The following is a 13,373-nucleotide window of genomic DNA, read 5'->3' on the forward strand; positions in this document are numbered from 1 at the left end:
TAATTTAAATTAAGTTACTTTTTGGACGCTACCGTCAAGCTATTATTATTATTATTATTACTATTATTATTATTATTATTACTATTATTATTATTATTATTACTATTATTATTATTAATAAAATTAACGTTAATTGCCAAGATCAGGCAAATGAGATAAAAGTGTAAACGCAATCACAGTAAACACACCTTTCAAACAAAAAGACCGATTATCTGTTTAAAAGCAAAACAGAGTAATATGATATTCTGCGCATGCGCAGTCCAAGTCGGCGAATAACAACAACGATGGCGGCGACCTGTGAATGGAAAGTGTGCGGAGAAGAGGAGAACGAAGAAAGCGCTATTATTGGTAATTTTAGCTCCAATCCCATTTTCGGCTGTTATATTTTCCCGTGAATACTCGTTTAGGTCAGCGGTTAATTAAAACGAATAGTTTGTGGGTATTTTGGCATCCACGTGGGTATAGTACTGCAGTGACTGGTGCTTAGCTAATAAACACATCCACAGTTCAGAAACCTGTCTTATGTTACATATTCTGCCTAAAATGATAGTTCACGATTTAGTACACCCAGTACATGCGCTGTCATATAAAGATATGAAATTAAATAAAACGTTATGTAATAGTCCGACAGTCGAATTGAAGGAATATTAGCAGCTTGTTTTCCAGCTCTTCAAGAATACATCTGTGTCCTAGTTTTGAGGAGTATATGCCTCAAATTCCAAGTCTTGAGGACCGTGGACAGTCTTCGCTTTGATAATTTACGGTCTAGTCATAAAAACAGTAATACAAAACGGATTAAATTATTTTAAATAAATAGCTAAATTAATTTTTAAAATATATTATTTTTTTAATTGCCTGGAATAAAACACCACATCCTGATAGCATTCACGACTACTGACGTGCAGACTTACGAATTAAATGTTTACAGAGAAGGTTCTCGACCAATAACGGTAGCTCTAAAGTCAGACCGTCCAATCCGAAGATTTTAGGCTACTTCACCACGCCCCCTTCTCACTCAAGCGAACCAATCGGAGTAGGGGAGGGCGGGACTAGTTTGTGAACGAAACGCTTCTCGAAATTCTATGTAAGCTCTAGAAAAACAAAATCCCGGACATTTTTTTAAGTCTAAAAAGAGGACATGTCCGGGTAAAAGAGGACGTCTGGTCACCCTAATTCAGTAAAACAAATGCTCTGATGACATCTACTACATCAGAGCCGCTCTGATTAATCTTTAAGAAGTCTGTCTTTAGGATGAGTGCTTGAGTGTGCAGCTCCACTGAGAGCCATGCCAAGACAGTGACAGGCTGAGACTAAGAGAAAGGAAAGCAGAAGCATTTCTCACTGTATTTTACCTGCCGGCCAATATCCAGTGAGGGAGAGTTGGTCATGAGCAGTGGCCGCAAACCTTCTACAAAAAAAATGACAGACATGTTTATCTTGTGTGTAAGTTTTTATTTGCTGTTTGAATTACCACAAAAACTCATTTGTAACTTGATTGGTTTAGTTTGCAGCAATCTGTGTTTACATTTGTGCAGTTAGTGGTCCACAAATGTGGCATCAGTTCCAGCACCGTAAGTAATCAGAAATAGCAAATATAAATCTATATTACTCGTCTATGGAGCAGAAATAGAGCATTATCCTCATCTTGGTTTGTGCTTGTCAACATCTGGAGGTCTCTTCATTGTCTAAACAACTCCAGATGCCGTGTCTCTGCATCGAGCAGAAAGAGAGAATGCTTTTTTTTGTCTGCTTTAAAAGTGGCTTAGCAGTAACTACACCTACACCTTCCTTCATTCAGTAAATGCAGATCTATGAATATAGATATATAGAAATAGCCATTTATACTATATTACAAATTTATATTCTTCACATGACACTCCCTAATAGAGATGATGTTAAAAAATAAATAAATAATAATGATACAAACTGTGAGTTATAAAATCTGCCTCTATTTTTTCTTTTCAGTCAAGTTTTCCAATGGACTTGTGAAAAGTCCAGAGCAGCTGGACTTCAGGCACTTCAGACACATCGACAAAGACAATCCAAGAAAGAAAAGCAGACGGATTGTGGTAATAATAAAAAAAAAAAAAATCAATATCTGTGATGAGCTTGTTTGCTCTTTGTGATCCAGAACTAATTGTTCAAAATTAGTACCGGGACTCAATAGTGATGTTGTGGCTGAATGCAATGAGACACTCAGCAATATCTCAATATTCAGTGTAATGTAGAGGATGTTACTGTAAAAGTGGTGGACAGTCTCCCTGTTGATACATTTCTGTCGCTATAGGTTGCAGAGTCAGACCGACTGGCCTATGTTGGGAACAACTTTGGATCCGGTTCCTTACAATGCAACAATCTCTGCAGGTGTGTCAAGTTAAAATATGATTTTATAAGACATTTTCAAAAGATGTTTGACAGCTATCACCCAAGACGAGTTTAGTTCCTTTTGCAAATCATCAAAAGGTCCTCTCCTCAAAGCCCTTAACTCCTCCTCTGATTTGGTAAAGCCAGCAATATGCTAATAGTGTGATTGATTTTGATCATGTTTTTTTATTTACATTGGCAGCTTATTTAAATTTGCTCAGATTTGTAACTGTTCTGCAGCTCAGTGGCTAGTTCTTTTAAAGAAACATTAGGTAAGATTTGGTATTTTGCCTTCAGTTGCAGACTGTAATTCACTGCACTGTCTTGAAATCAAGAGGAGGGTGTGATATCCAGTGGTTACGTAATGCAGTTTCTGAGCCCAGATTAGCTATGACACGGGCTCTGTTCCCTCTATAACAGCTCAGTGAAGCATCACAATGATTTTGAAGCTGTGATTTTAAAATAAAAATACTAACTAGTGTTCCTTTTAAAGGCCCAGTCATTCCCCCCCAAAAGGTAGCAGACAGTATTTATTAAAAAAAAAAATCATTATTTATTATAGGGCGGCACGGTGGCGCAGCAGGTAGTGTTGCAGTCACACAACTCCAGGGACCTGGAGGTTGTGGGTTCAATTCCCGCTCCGGGTGACTGTCTGTGAGGAGTTGGTGTGTTCTCCCCGTGTCCGCGTGGGTTTCCTCCGGGTGCTCCGGTTTCCTCCCACAGTCCAAAAACACACGTTGCAGGTGGATTGGCGACTCGAAAGTGTCCGTAGGTGTGAGTGTGTGAGTGAATGTGTGTGTGTCTGTGTTGCCCTGTGAAGGACTGGCGTCCCCTCCAGGGTGTATTCCCGCCTTGCGCCCAATGATTCCAGGTAGGCTCTGGACCCCCCGCGACCCTAAATTGGATAAGCGCTTACAGATAATGGATGGTTGGATGGATTATTTATTATAGGGCAGCACAGTAGTGCAAAGGGTATTGTCACTCTCATACAGCTCCTGGTCCAAAAACATATGCTGGTAGGTGGATTGGCTACTCACAAGTGTCCAGAAGTGTGAGTGTGTGTGTCCTGTGCTTGGTGATTCTGGGTAGGCTCTGGACCCACTGTGACCCTGAACTTGATAAGTGGTTACAGAAAACAAATACATTTTTAATTTTTAGTATTTTTTTTTTTTTCATATATTGTGAAACTCACATAAAGAATTAAATTGTTTTGTAGTCATTGAAGAAGTGAGTTGGTCCCCCACATGTGGTGGCCATACTTATAAAAGGTCTAGTACAGTATCTCTGATGCCTTCAGGTTATTAGGTGTTAGAACATGGTTGTTTCACACTGTGAAGAAAAAAAACACTGGGGAAAATGACATACTTATATTTATACAGTCAGCTGCACCCTAAAGTTTCATTCATTCACGCTTGGCAAGTTTTATTTGATTGAAGCTAAACCCATTTTGCTCTGTTATTGCACTTTGTTACAGCTGTAAATATCTCCACAAATTTAATCAGAAGAGATGACTGTTCAGTCTGTGGTCTGTTCAGATGTCTTTGGTGTATTTTGTGTTCATACTTCATCTGAACAACACCAAACACATTCTGGTATTGTTCAGTTACGCAGTGAAACAGTTTGTTGAAATGCAACAGCTATGTTTCTGATAGGATTGTTCTTTGTCGTAGTTATTTTGTGGGGGTCTTGGACAAAACAACCATGGAGATGAAGGTGCAAAAAGCTAATCTTTTCAACCTGCAACCCCGTATTCCAGGTAAGCCAACACAAATGACTTGTTAATCTGCTCTAACAGCTGTATACATATGTCAGTGTAGAATGAAGTATTTTTCCCCAAAAACACATTATCCTAATGGTCCACATAACTACTGATATAGTTTTATTTACTAAAACCATTCTAATTTAACTTTGTATAATCATTTTCCAATATGGAGGTTTCTTTTACATCGTTAAAACAATTCAAAAATTAGTCTTTTTTTAATGTGCGGTTTTAATGCATGGAATATATGGGCTGGGAAGTGAATGGTAAAACGGTCAATTTTATTGCTACAGGTACCTCAAACCCAAAGTGATTCTTATTTATACACAGATGATAATGACATCTTTTTATTGGATAGGATAGTCATATCTTTTGCCTCAGGTTTTCCAGCTAACAGAGAAATCCTGCAGTATGAATCTTTCAGATGATTATTTAGGATTCATAATTCTTAAAGATCTATTATTACTAATGGAACTCAATGTCCGTACTTTGTTAAAAGTATGAGGTGTCATATAGTGATTTAAAACAGGGCCCACCAATCTTAATCATGACTGTTATATTATGCGATGTGACAAACCTGATAGGAGTTGATTCGATTTATTAAATGTGATATGAATTGAGTTAATTTAATATGCAGCATTGTATCTTTTTAGGCAGATAGATTTGTACATGTAGATACTGTAGATTTATTACATGAGGGTTTCATGGAAAAGGGAGTGAAACTGTTTTTTGGTTTTGTTTTCCCAGGAGAAACTGTAGAAAATGCTAATAATGATGAGACCAAATCCTACAGAGACAAGGTGAGTCAGTAGTTTTTCACACTTTCCTCCAGAACCACCTCATAATAGGAACAACGAGTTTAGCTCCAGACCTTAGTATCTTTTTAAGATGTTTTTTTTTCCTAGGTAGAAACCAGCCCCTGATCTTTGCTGAGTATTTTTAGCAGAATGAGCCCTGATGTAGTTCGTGGGTGTTGGTTGTTGTTACAGGTGGATACTCTCATTGAGGCTTTTGGAACGACTAAACAGAAACGAGCTCTGAGCTCCAGACGACTGAATGAAGTTGGAAACGAGACGCTTCAGAAAGCCGTAGCTCGAGCCGCTGGGACCATTATTGACCAGAAGGGCCTAGAAGGTAAACCCACAGTGAGCATCAGAGGATTTATTGCTCTATTTCATGCTGTCCAGTGTAAAATCAGCTGTAAACTGTTCAGTGCCATCTTCCCACCCCAGTTCTTCTTAAAACAAAGTCTCTCCTGTTGCTCATGCTGACATGAGTGCCACTCTGACATTGGAACTGCAATTGCAAACAGGGTTACAACCAAAATTTTATTTTGGCAGATATGGTGCAGGATGGAAGAAATACAGTTGTAAGTGTAATATAGGTTTCCATTTTGTTAGTACGATAGAGTCATTTATATCCAGAGCGTAACTGCAGCATACAATAATTGTACATGTGGATGTATTAAAATTGTTTGGTAATACAAAAAGTTCCAAAAGAAACTGGACGTTCAGACAGAGGTCCTTCATCTGCTGTGTAAACGATGTGTCAGAATAATTCAACTTCCTAAGCGAAGATGTTTAAATCATGAACATGAAAGTTAAATGATATTCATGGATGAAAACACTGTATTTTAAACGTTTTTAACTGGGTTTAAGGAGGCCACTCAAAAGTGTCCATAGGTGTGAGTGTGTGTCACCCTGCAAAGGACTGGCATGCCTTAGAGGGTGTGTTCCCACCTTTCACCCAGTGATTCTGGGTAGGCTCTGGACCCACCGCATCCTTGAACTGGATAAGCGAATACAGATAATGAATGAATTAATGGGTTTAAGGATCAACTCTGAAAACCTCCATATATCGTAATATACTTCAGGATGTAAGATTAGAATGGCTTTTATAATACCACACTTTTCACTTCCATGTGTGATGGAGGGTTGGTTAAAAAATATTAGTAGAAAATGAAAAGAACTGGAGGTCTTTCCTGACACACCTACCCCACCCCAACCCCTTCTCCCAATGTTTTTCAGCTCTGCAGCAGGAGGTGGCAGAATCAGAAGCTCAGACTGAGATTGCTTACTTTCTCCCACCCTGTAACAAGAATGCAGACAAGCGAGAGGATGTTTACCCCTTTGACAGCCGTATCCTTTTCATGATATATTTCAGTATCTACAATTCCAGCCAAAGGATTTTTGGGCTTCAGGTAGTCTTCCAATAGTTTACAAATGTTTAAAAAATATATATTTTTTCATATTCAGCTGCAAATGTGTGTCATAAGCATTGAGCTTATCACAAGGTTGGTATCAGTGGCAGATGCTGATCTTTCAAGGAGGGGAAGCTCAATTTCGGCCTACATCATAAAATGTGTCGGATTATTTATACGTAAATTCTACCCTCCGTTCCTTTTCAAGAAAATGATCTGTGACCCTGTCGTACCAACAAGGCGTCTTTTCCAGGGACTTGACTAGTGTCCTCTCAGTGGCCAGCAGAGCTAGGCTGCTTAAACGGCCTTGGCCCATGTGAAGTGTGTCCGCCTGCGAGTGCTTTGTGACGGTGGAGGGGCTCAGCAGCACCCGCTGGACAGAAACTGTGATAGAAGTCAGAAAGAGTGATAGAAGTCAGTCTCCAAAAACAAGCAGCTACAAAAAAAACCACGAGAAATAGAAGCTTGATTTGTTGCTAGTCGTTTTTAACAAAGAAAATGCCACTAAGAGGAATAAGAAAGTCTCTGGTTCAACTCAGAACGGAATGAAAATTTAATGCTCCCACGGATCTTTACACCAAAGGATCGCTGATCAATGCAAAGGATGCTGTCAATCAAAAAGGGATTCAGCGTCAGACAGATCATCCAATCATCATGCAGAAGCTGAGTGTCTGGGCCAGCCGAGGCCAGCCCACTGCCCCATAGACCCCCAGAGACGCTGAGCAGAGTCTGATGGGCGCGACAAAGCCCAGCATTTATCCAATGACTCGTCTCGTTTCGCTGCTTCGCTATTGAACTCTGTGGACGCTCAGCATCCTCACTTTTTAAAGCACTGTGAATCTGCGGGAATGATTGAGAGGAAAGCCGCGTCTTTACCAGTGATAAGAAGTTGAGCGCATTGTAGTGCATATTTATTCAATGACATGTACACACAACAGTATATATTTGATCACTTGTTTTTTGACATTTTAGGGGAAGCTGAGCTTCCCTTGCAGTCTTAGAGCAATCGCCTCTGGTTGGTATCGTTAGCTTGGGGAGAATCTAAATATTTATGTCATGTTACATACGTACAAGCAGTGCATTTGCACTTTAATTTGGGGGTGTGAACTACACCGCCCCCACATTTGAATATCGGAACATTTTCAATCAGAAAACAAATGTGGGATTAAACCAGAAAAAAATCTAAAATTAAATTAACCCCTTGGCATTCTGTGTCTCCTGCCTCTGATTACTGGCCATAAGCTTCTTAACGTTTTTTTAGTCTTGTCTAAGAATGAGTTGGAGTCACTCAAATTTGTTGGAGACAAAATGGCTGCACTGTCCTCTGAAGACCTTCAGAACATGAAAAAGGAGGACTGGTGAGTGAGTTAAAATGGCTGAATATTTTGGTGGTGGTAGTTGTCGGGTTAACAGTGTAGTATATTGTTAACCTGAAGATTTACATCATGCACTCGTTCTAAGTTCCCTATCTAAAGCAAGTCATGTTTTATAGTAAACCAGAAAAAGTAATATAATGTCTTCTACAATTTTACTTCATTTTCAGTTCCAAAAAATGACATACCAGTTATGTTTGCCAATTAAAATCTTACATTTTGATTACAGTTTTAAATTGTACTTCAACTGAATATTTTCTCTGTGGGTGTTCTTTAGTCCAGAGACCGTGCTGAGACTCATTCAGCACCTGCCCAAAACCCCTGAATTACAAAGCAGGCAGGCTTGCTGTGCTTGGTACCTGCATATCCTCATCAAAATCGCTCAGCAGAGGAGACTTAACCGCAAGTGTGAGTATCAAACACTACAATGATTGAATGATTCTGTGCTGCTACTTTGTTGTGGGAATACTTATCTCATGTTTTATCCTGTTTTATGCCTGAAGTGGGTGAGGACAGCTGTCCACAGATCATCTTCAATAAACTGCTGAAGAACTTTACAGTGGAGAGCTTTGCCAATGGAAGGTGTGTAAAAATATGGAGAAAATAGAGTCGTAGAGTATTAAAAAAAGTAATATTATATTAGAATACAATATAGTCTGACAACACATTGTGTTTAAATATATTTTCTACAGTATTTTATTTTGCACCGTTATATACCCCAACTTTCAGATATACTAATTTCTTAGTTCCATTATGGTACTGATTTCATTGCTAATTTTTATAAAACATTTAAAAAATATATAGTGTACTCCTCTTTGCTCCACTTAAAAAGCCCTGCTTGCATCATGTTCACCCCTACCCTTATTTAAAAATTACATTAATATTTTCTGGGCAGCATGGTGGTGCAGCAGGTAGTGTTGCAATCACACAGCTCCAGGGGCCTGGAGGTTGTGGGTTTGATTCCCACTCCGGGTGACTCTCTGTGAGGAGTTGGTGTGTTCTCCCCGTGTCCGCGTGGGTTTCCTCCAGGTGCTCCGGTTTCCTCCCACAGTCCAAAAACACACGTTGGTAGGTGGATTGGCGACTCAAAAGTGTCCATAGGTGTGTGTGTGTCTGTGTTGCCCTGTGAAGGACTGGCGCCCCCTTCAGGGTGTATTCCCGCCTTGCCCCCAATGATTCCAGGTAGGCTCTGGACCCACCGCGACCCTGAACTGGATAAGCACTTACAGATAATGAATGAATTAATATTTTCTAATATAACTACAAATCTGAAAACTGAACAAAAAAATTGAAAGATATATTACACTGTATTTAGTTAGTAGTTTAGTAATATTAAAGATGTCAGTAATACACATTATATTTTCCTCCCAAAATTACAGAATATTTTTTATATTTTTAAATTCCAAAAACCCCCCTTAATACCCCCCTCCGACAAAAGGAAAAAAATCACTAGTAGGGATGCACCAAATATTCAAGAATGAAAATTATTAAATATATTTATAAATAAATAAGAAATGCAGCCTTTGGCCAGCGAATTGAAAAGGCAGAATATTTTATACAGAATAGTGACGTTTTTAATTATGCTGTACATTTTTCTAGTTCCTGGCCATAGATTTCACTTCTTAGCTACAGGGCTACTTGCAACTTCTTTAGGGAAATACCCACTTTAATGTATTATTTTTGACAGCGAGTCACCTCAGAACACAATGAAGTTTTTATTCAGTTTCAAACGTTCCAGGTAAATATAACTCTAGGAAGAGTAAAGAACCGAATACATCGTTTACAAGCGAGGCACACAGCTCGCACATGTGTGTATACACACTTGGTTCTCTCTCTCTCATTTATTTTCTTGGTGCGTGTGACTTTTTTGTTAATATTATATAGAGAAGTACTATATTAAATTCTTTTTTTTACTCATTTATATATGTTAAGTAATATGGTCGTACTGTTTTTATTTGTTTTTTTTAACTTGTTACTTTGTCGTCTGTCTGCAGGGATGTTAAAATGTTAAGTGTTAAATAAATAGCAGTTTAGTATTTTTTTTCCCTTTGGAAATTCAGACAAAAATACATTCAGAATATTTATGAATTTAAGTGATGAAAAAGTGGCAAAAATTAATGCAACACTGTGGGGGGGAAAAAACGTGTTCAATATACAGCCTTCTACTGTTTCATTTAGTTGTTTCAGCCAAAAATTTGTGTCTTTTATCACTAATCTGTAGTTATAACGTGACGCAGTTAGTCTTACTGATCTGAATCCAAAGCTTCCATCAAAGTGACCTTAGGTTATTGCCAGAACAATATTTATATTTCAATACATATAAATAAATACATTTAATACTCCTATAAAATTTGTCTTGTAAGCATGTTATATTCATTGAGATATTGTACTTTTTTCACAGAATATTTACTCTTTGTGACTTTCTCCTTTTTTAAGACTAAAGAATACAGTATCTGTTTCCATGCAAGTGAAGATCGCATCCCACTGCCTGGCTCTGCTTTTGCACCTGGAAGATCAGACAGCAAACCTCACCCTCCTACAAAGAGACCTGAATATCAGTGAAAACAAGTGAGTATCTCACTCTTTTATTCATTCATTGTCTGTAACTGCTTATCCAGTTCAGGGTTGTGGTGGATCATTGGGCGCAAGGCAGGAACACACACTGGAGAGGGCGCCAGACACACATTCACTCACACCTACAGACACTTTTGAGTCACCAATCCACTTACAATGTGTGTTTTGGGACTGTGGGAGGATACTGGAGTGCCCGGAGCAAACCCATGCAGACACAGGGAGAACACACCAAACTCCTCAGAGAGTGTCACCTGGAGTGAGACCTGAACCTACAACCTCCAAGTCCCTGGAGCTGTTTGATTGCGACACTAACTGCTGGGCTATCGTTTATATTTAAAAAATAATAATTCCTTTCTGACCCGCACACACAATTGCAGTCACTCAGTCTATCTTTTGTTTATTATTTTCCTCAGTAATTCCACTTCACTAAATGAAGAAGCCTTGTTGTATGCTGTACTGTATTTTATCCTGTAAGGCTTACATTCACAATGGTGCTTTTCCTCTGGGATCATCTCAGCTTGACTAGCTTTTTCCTGGTCACTTTTCCACAAACACATCTCCCCCACAAATTGAGTGGGTGATGTCTCAAAATCCCATCTCTAACAGGAATTGTGGGCTTTGAAAACCACAACAACTGTAATGTTAAGCACTGTTTACTTGTGTATGCTCATGCTGTTGTTTTTTTATTTGGACTGAACATGTCTCTGTGCCCCCATTTTCAAAAATCAGCAGAGGTTTCCTTGTTGCAAGTGTTTGTTCAGCCACTGACCCAAGTAGCCTTTGAACCTCTTCAAAACGCCATGGGGTTACGAGCAGCCGTTGTGAGTTGGATAAAAACAAATGTGACCGCTGTTACATGAGAGATTTTACAAGTGGCTTGTTTATGCTGGAGGTCTGCAGTTCATGGTGATTGAGAGGTCTTTCTGCGCTCTTCAAGATTTACACATCACATTTAGTACCGACCCAGCTTGTTTTGTACAAGGCATGATCAGGGACTAAAGTACCAGATTTGGCTGGTGGAAATGCAAAAGAGCTAAGCTGAGTTGAGTAGGTTCCCTACAGTGGAAAAGCACCAATAGTCCAGTGTGTCAAGTATCTCACACTTCCCATAGTCAAGTGTCTTATTTGGATTTTCTTTTCCTCACTGGCCTGACAATGGGATTTTTTCATTCTTTGTCTAGGATCATTTACTTAGCTCAGATGGTGAAAGATCAATTTATTACACTCTTGAACAGTATTACCAGACAATATTGGACAGAGCAGTGAATGCAAGCTGTATAGTAGTTTTAAAATATATAGAATATTGCTGTGATGTGGAAAATATACTAGGATGCTAAGATATTTTAAAATGTCTTTTATAGGATGCTGGAAGTGGCGAAGGCCATGGGGCTCACAATCTCCCGCCAGCCCACCGCAAACTTAGAGGAGTCAGGTGTACAGGATGAGCACAAAATGGTCTCTCTGGAACTTCCACTGGTCCGTTACGAACGCCGCATTGATGGCAGGAAACGCAAGAAGATGAAATAAACTAATAATGGAAAACGTCCCTTTTTTCCAGCTTCAAATTGTTTAAAAAAAGGAGACATTTATACAGAACTCTAAATATAAGTATTTTTCAGGTATATTAACTTGATGCATATGGCGTTCCAGAATCTTCGTGCATGAAGATGGAAAAACTCCATGCGCATATGTTGAGGCTAATGTGGTTTGGATCTAAATGAATTAGTTTCAATAAATGCAGAATAAAATGCAAATTCAGAAACATGAACAGGAGTTTACTGCCTTTTTCCCCCTCTGTAATTACCCATCTCCCTCATTCTCAATATTCACAGAACCTCCTAGTGTGTAGACACCTCTTTAAATGAGTGATTTCTGCTACTTTAATGAGCATGAATTGCTCTATTGTAATAGCCCTCCATTTAAGGACTTTTTTCTCAAATGGAAATTGTAAATTGCATTCATAAAGTCTAAATCTGAGTTTTAATGGAGCAACATACTTAAATTTAATGCTGGTTTTATTGAATTTAATAAAAAATAATGCAGGTTTATATGTATGATATAACGTCAAAATCCCTTGGTGTATTAATGTTGCAGACTGACTTAACATGAAAATAAGAGGCACATTCAAAATGTTCAATAAATGTGTGTATATAAAAATAATATAGGCAGGCACAAAAAGAGGCACATTAGCTATTGCACAATTTGGGAGAAAGAGGGTAAAACAGAAAGAAACTTAGGATAATTGAAGAATTCCGTGCAAAGCTTAATGTCACAGTTCTCAGTTCAGCCTCCTGCAGTAGTAACCACAGGAGACAGTGCAATTTATTCTATGTGAATATACTCTTTGATGAGGCAGTGTTTTATAAACAAAACGGGTCGTCTAATGAAATCAAAGTGTAATTGGACTGGACCGTTCTTGTGTGTACCAGCATTCCCCCTTCACATTGATTCAGCACAGGGTTGCCAGGTTGTAATAAGGAAAAAAAAAACACAATAAACCTCAAGAGTCTGCAAAAAGCACTTCCATGCTGTGGTTGGACCCTGCGGCGCCACATGCCAATTCCATGGCAGCAGGCCAGCTGTAGCCAGTGATGTTTTATTGTCGCTTAGGTGCAAGATTTGCTGCAGGTACGAGCGGGACTCCAATTCCCATGGTGCAACTCAATTGTTTACTATCTTGAGCCCTGTCTGTCTTCTGGGATAAAGGGCAAGTGCTGTGCATTCATGAATTTCTTTCTGCTCTCTTAATGACTTTGCATTCATGAAAAAATATATGAAAAGCTTAACTGTTCAAATCTTCTTAAGGAAAATATTTCAGCAAATATCTGCTATCTACTTTAATGTACACAGACACGTTTCAGTTGTGCTGGTATATTCTTCACAGAAAAGCATGAAATGGTGGTGTTTGTATGCTCCCAGCACTGCGTTAGGAAATCAACCATTCATACCTTTGGATCTGGTTCACAATTACCACCCCAATCTATCCCAAAGATCCAATCACAAAACCCAACCTTGCTTATGTTCAAGGCTGAATGAGGTCGGATCCTTACAGAAATGTTCTACTTCAAGTCTTCTCAAAAGATTACAGGCTTTTACTGCAGCA

The 13,373-nt window shown here is 38.8% G+C and overlaps 1 protein-coding gene across 1 annotated transcript; it reads left to right on the forward strand.

Moving 5' to 3' along the window:
* Positions 1-259: 259 nt before the first annotated feature.
* polr1e (RNA polymerase I subunit E) lies at positions 260-12,257 on the forward strand. Its single transcript, XM_066661545.1, has 12 exons — positions 260-348; positions 1,966-2,069; positions 2,288-2,364; positions 4,035-4,120; positions 4,871-4,923; positions 5,113-5,257; positions 6,151-6,261; positions 7,585-7,681; positions 7,974-8,104; positions 8,200-8,278; positions 10,133-10,264; positions 11,632-12,257. The coding sequence occupies exons 1-12, from the start codon at positions 285-287 to the stop codon at positions 11,795-11,797; spliced, it is 1,245 nt and encodes a 414-aa protein (XP_066517642.1). The 5' UTR covers positions 260-284; the 3' UTR covers positions 11,798-12,257.
* Positions 12,258-13,373: the final 1,116 nt, after the last annotated feature.

Source organism: Hoplias malabaricus, chromosome 2, assembly GCF_029633855.1.
Source record: "Hoplias malabaricus isolate fHopMal1 chromosome 2, fHopMal1.hap1, whole genome shotgun sequence".
Taxonomy (NCBI): domain Eukaryota; kingdom Metazoa; phylum Chordata; class Actinopteri; order Characiformes; family Erythrinidae; genus Hoplias; species Hoplias malabaricus.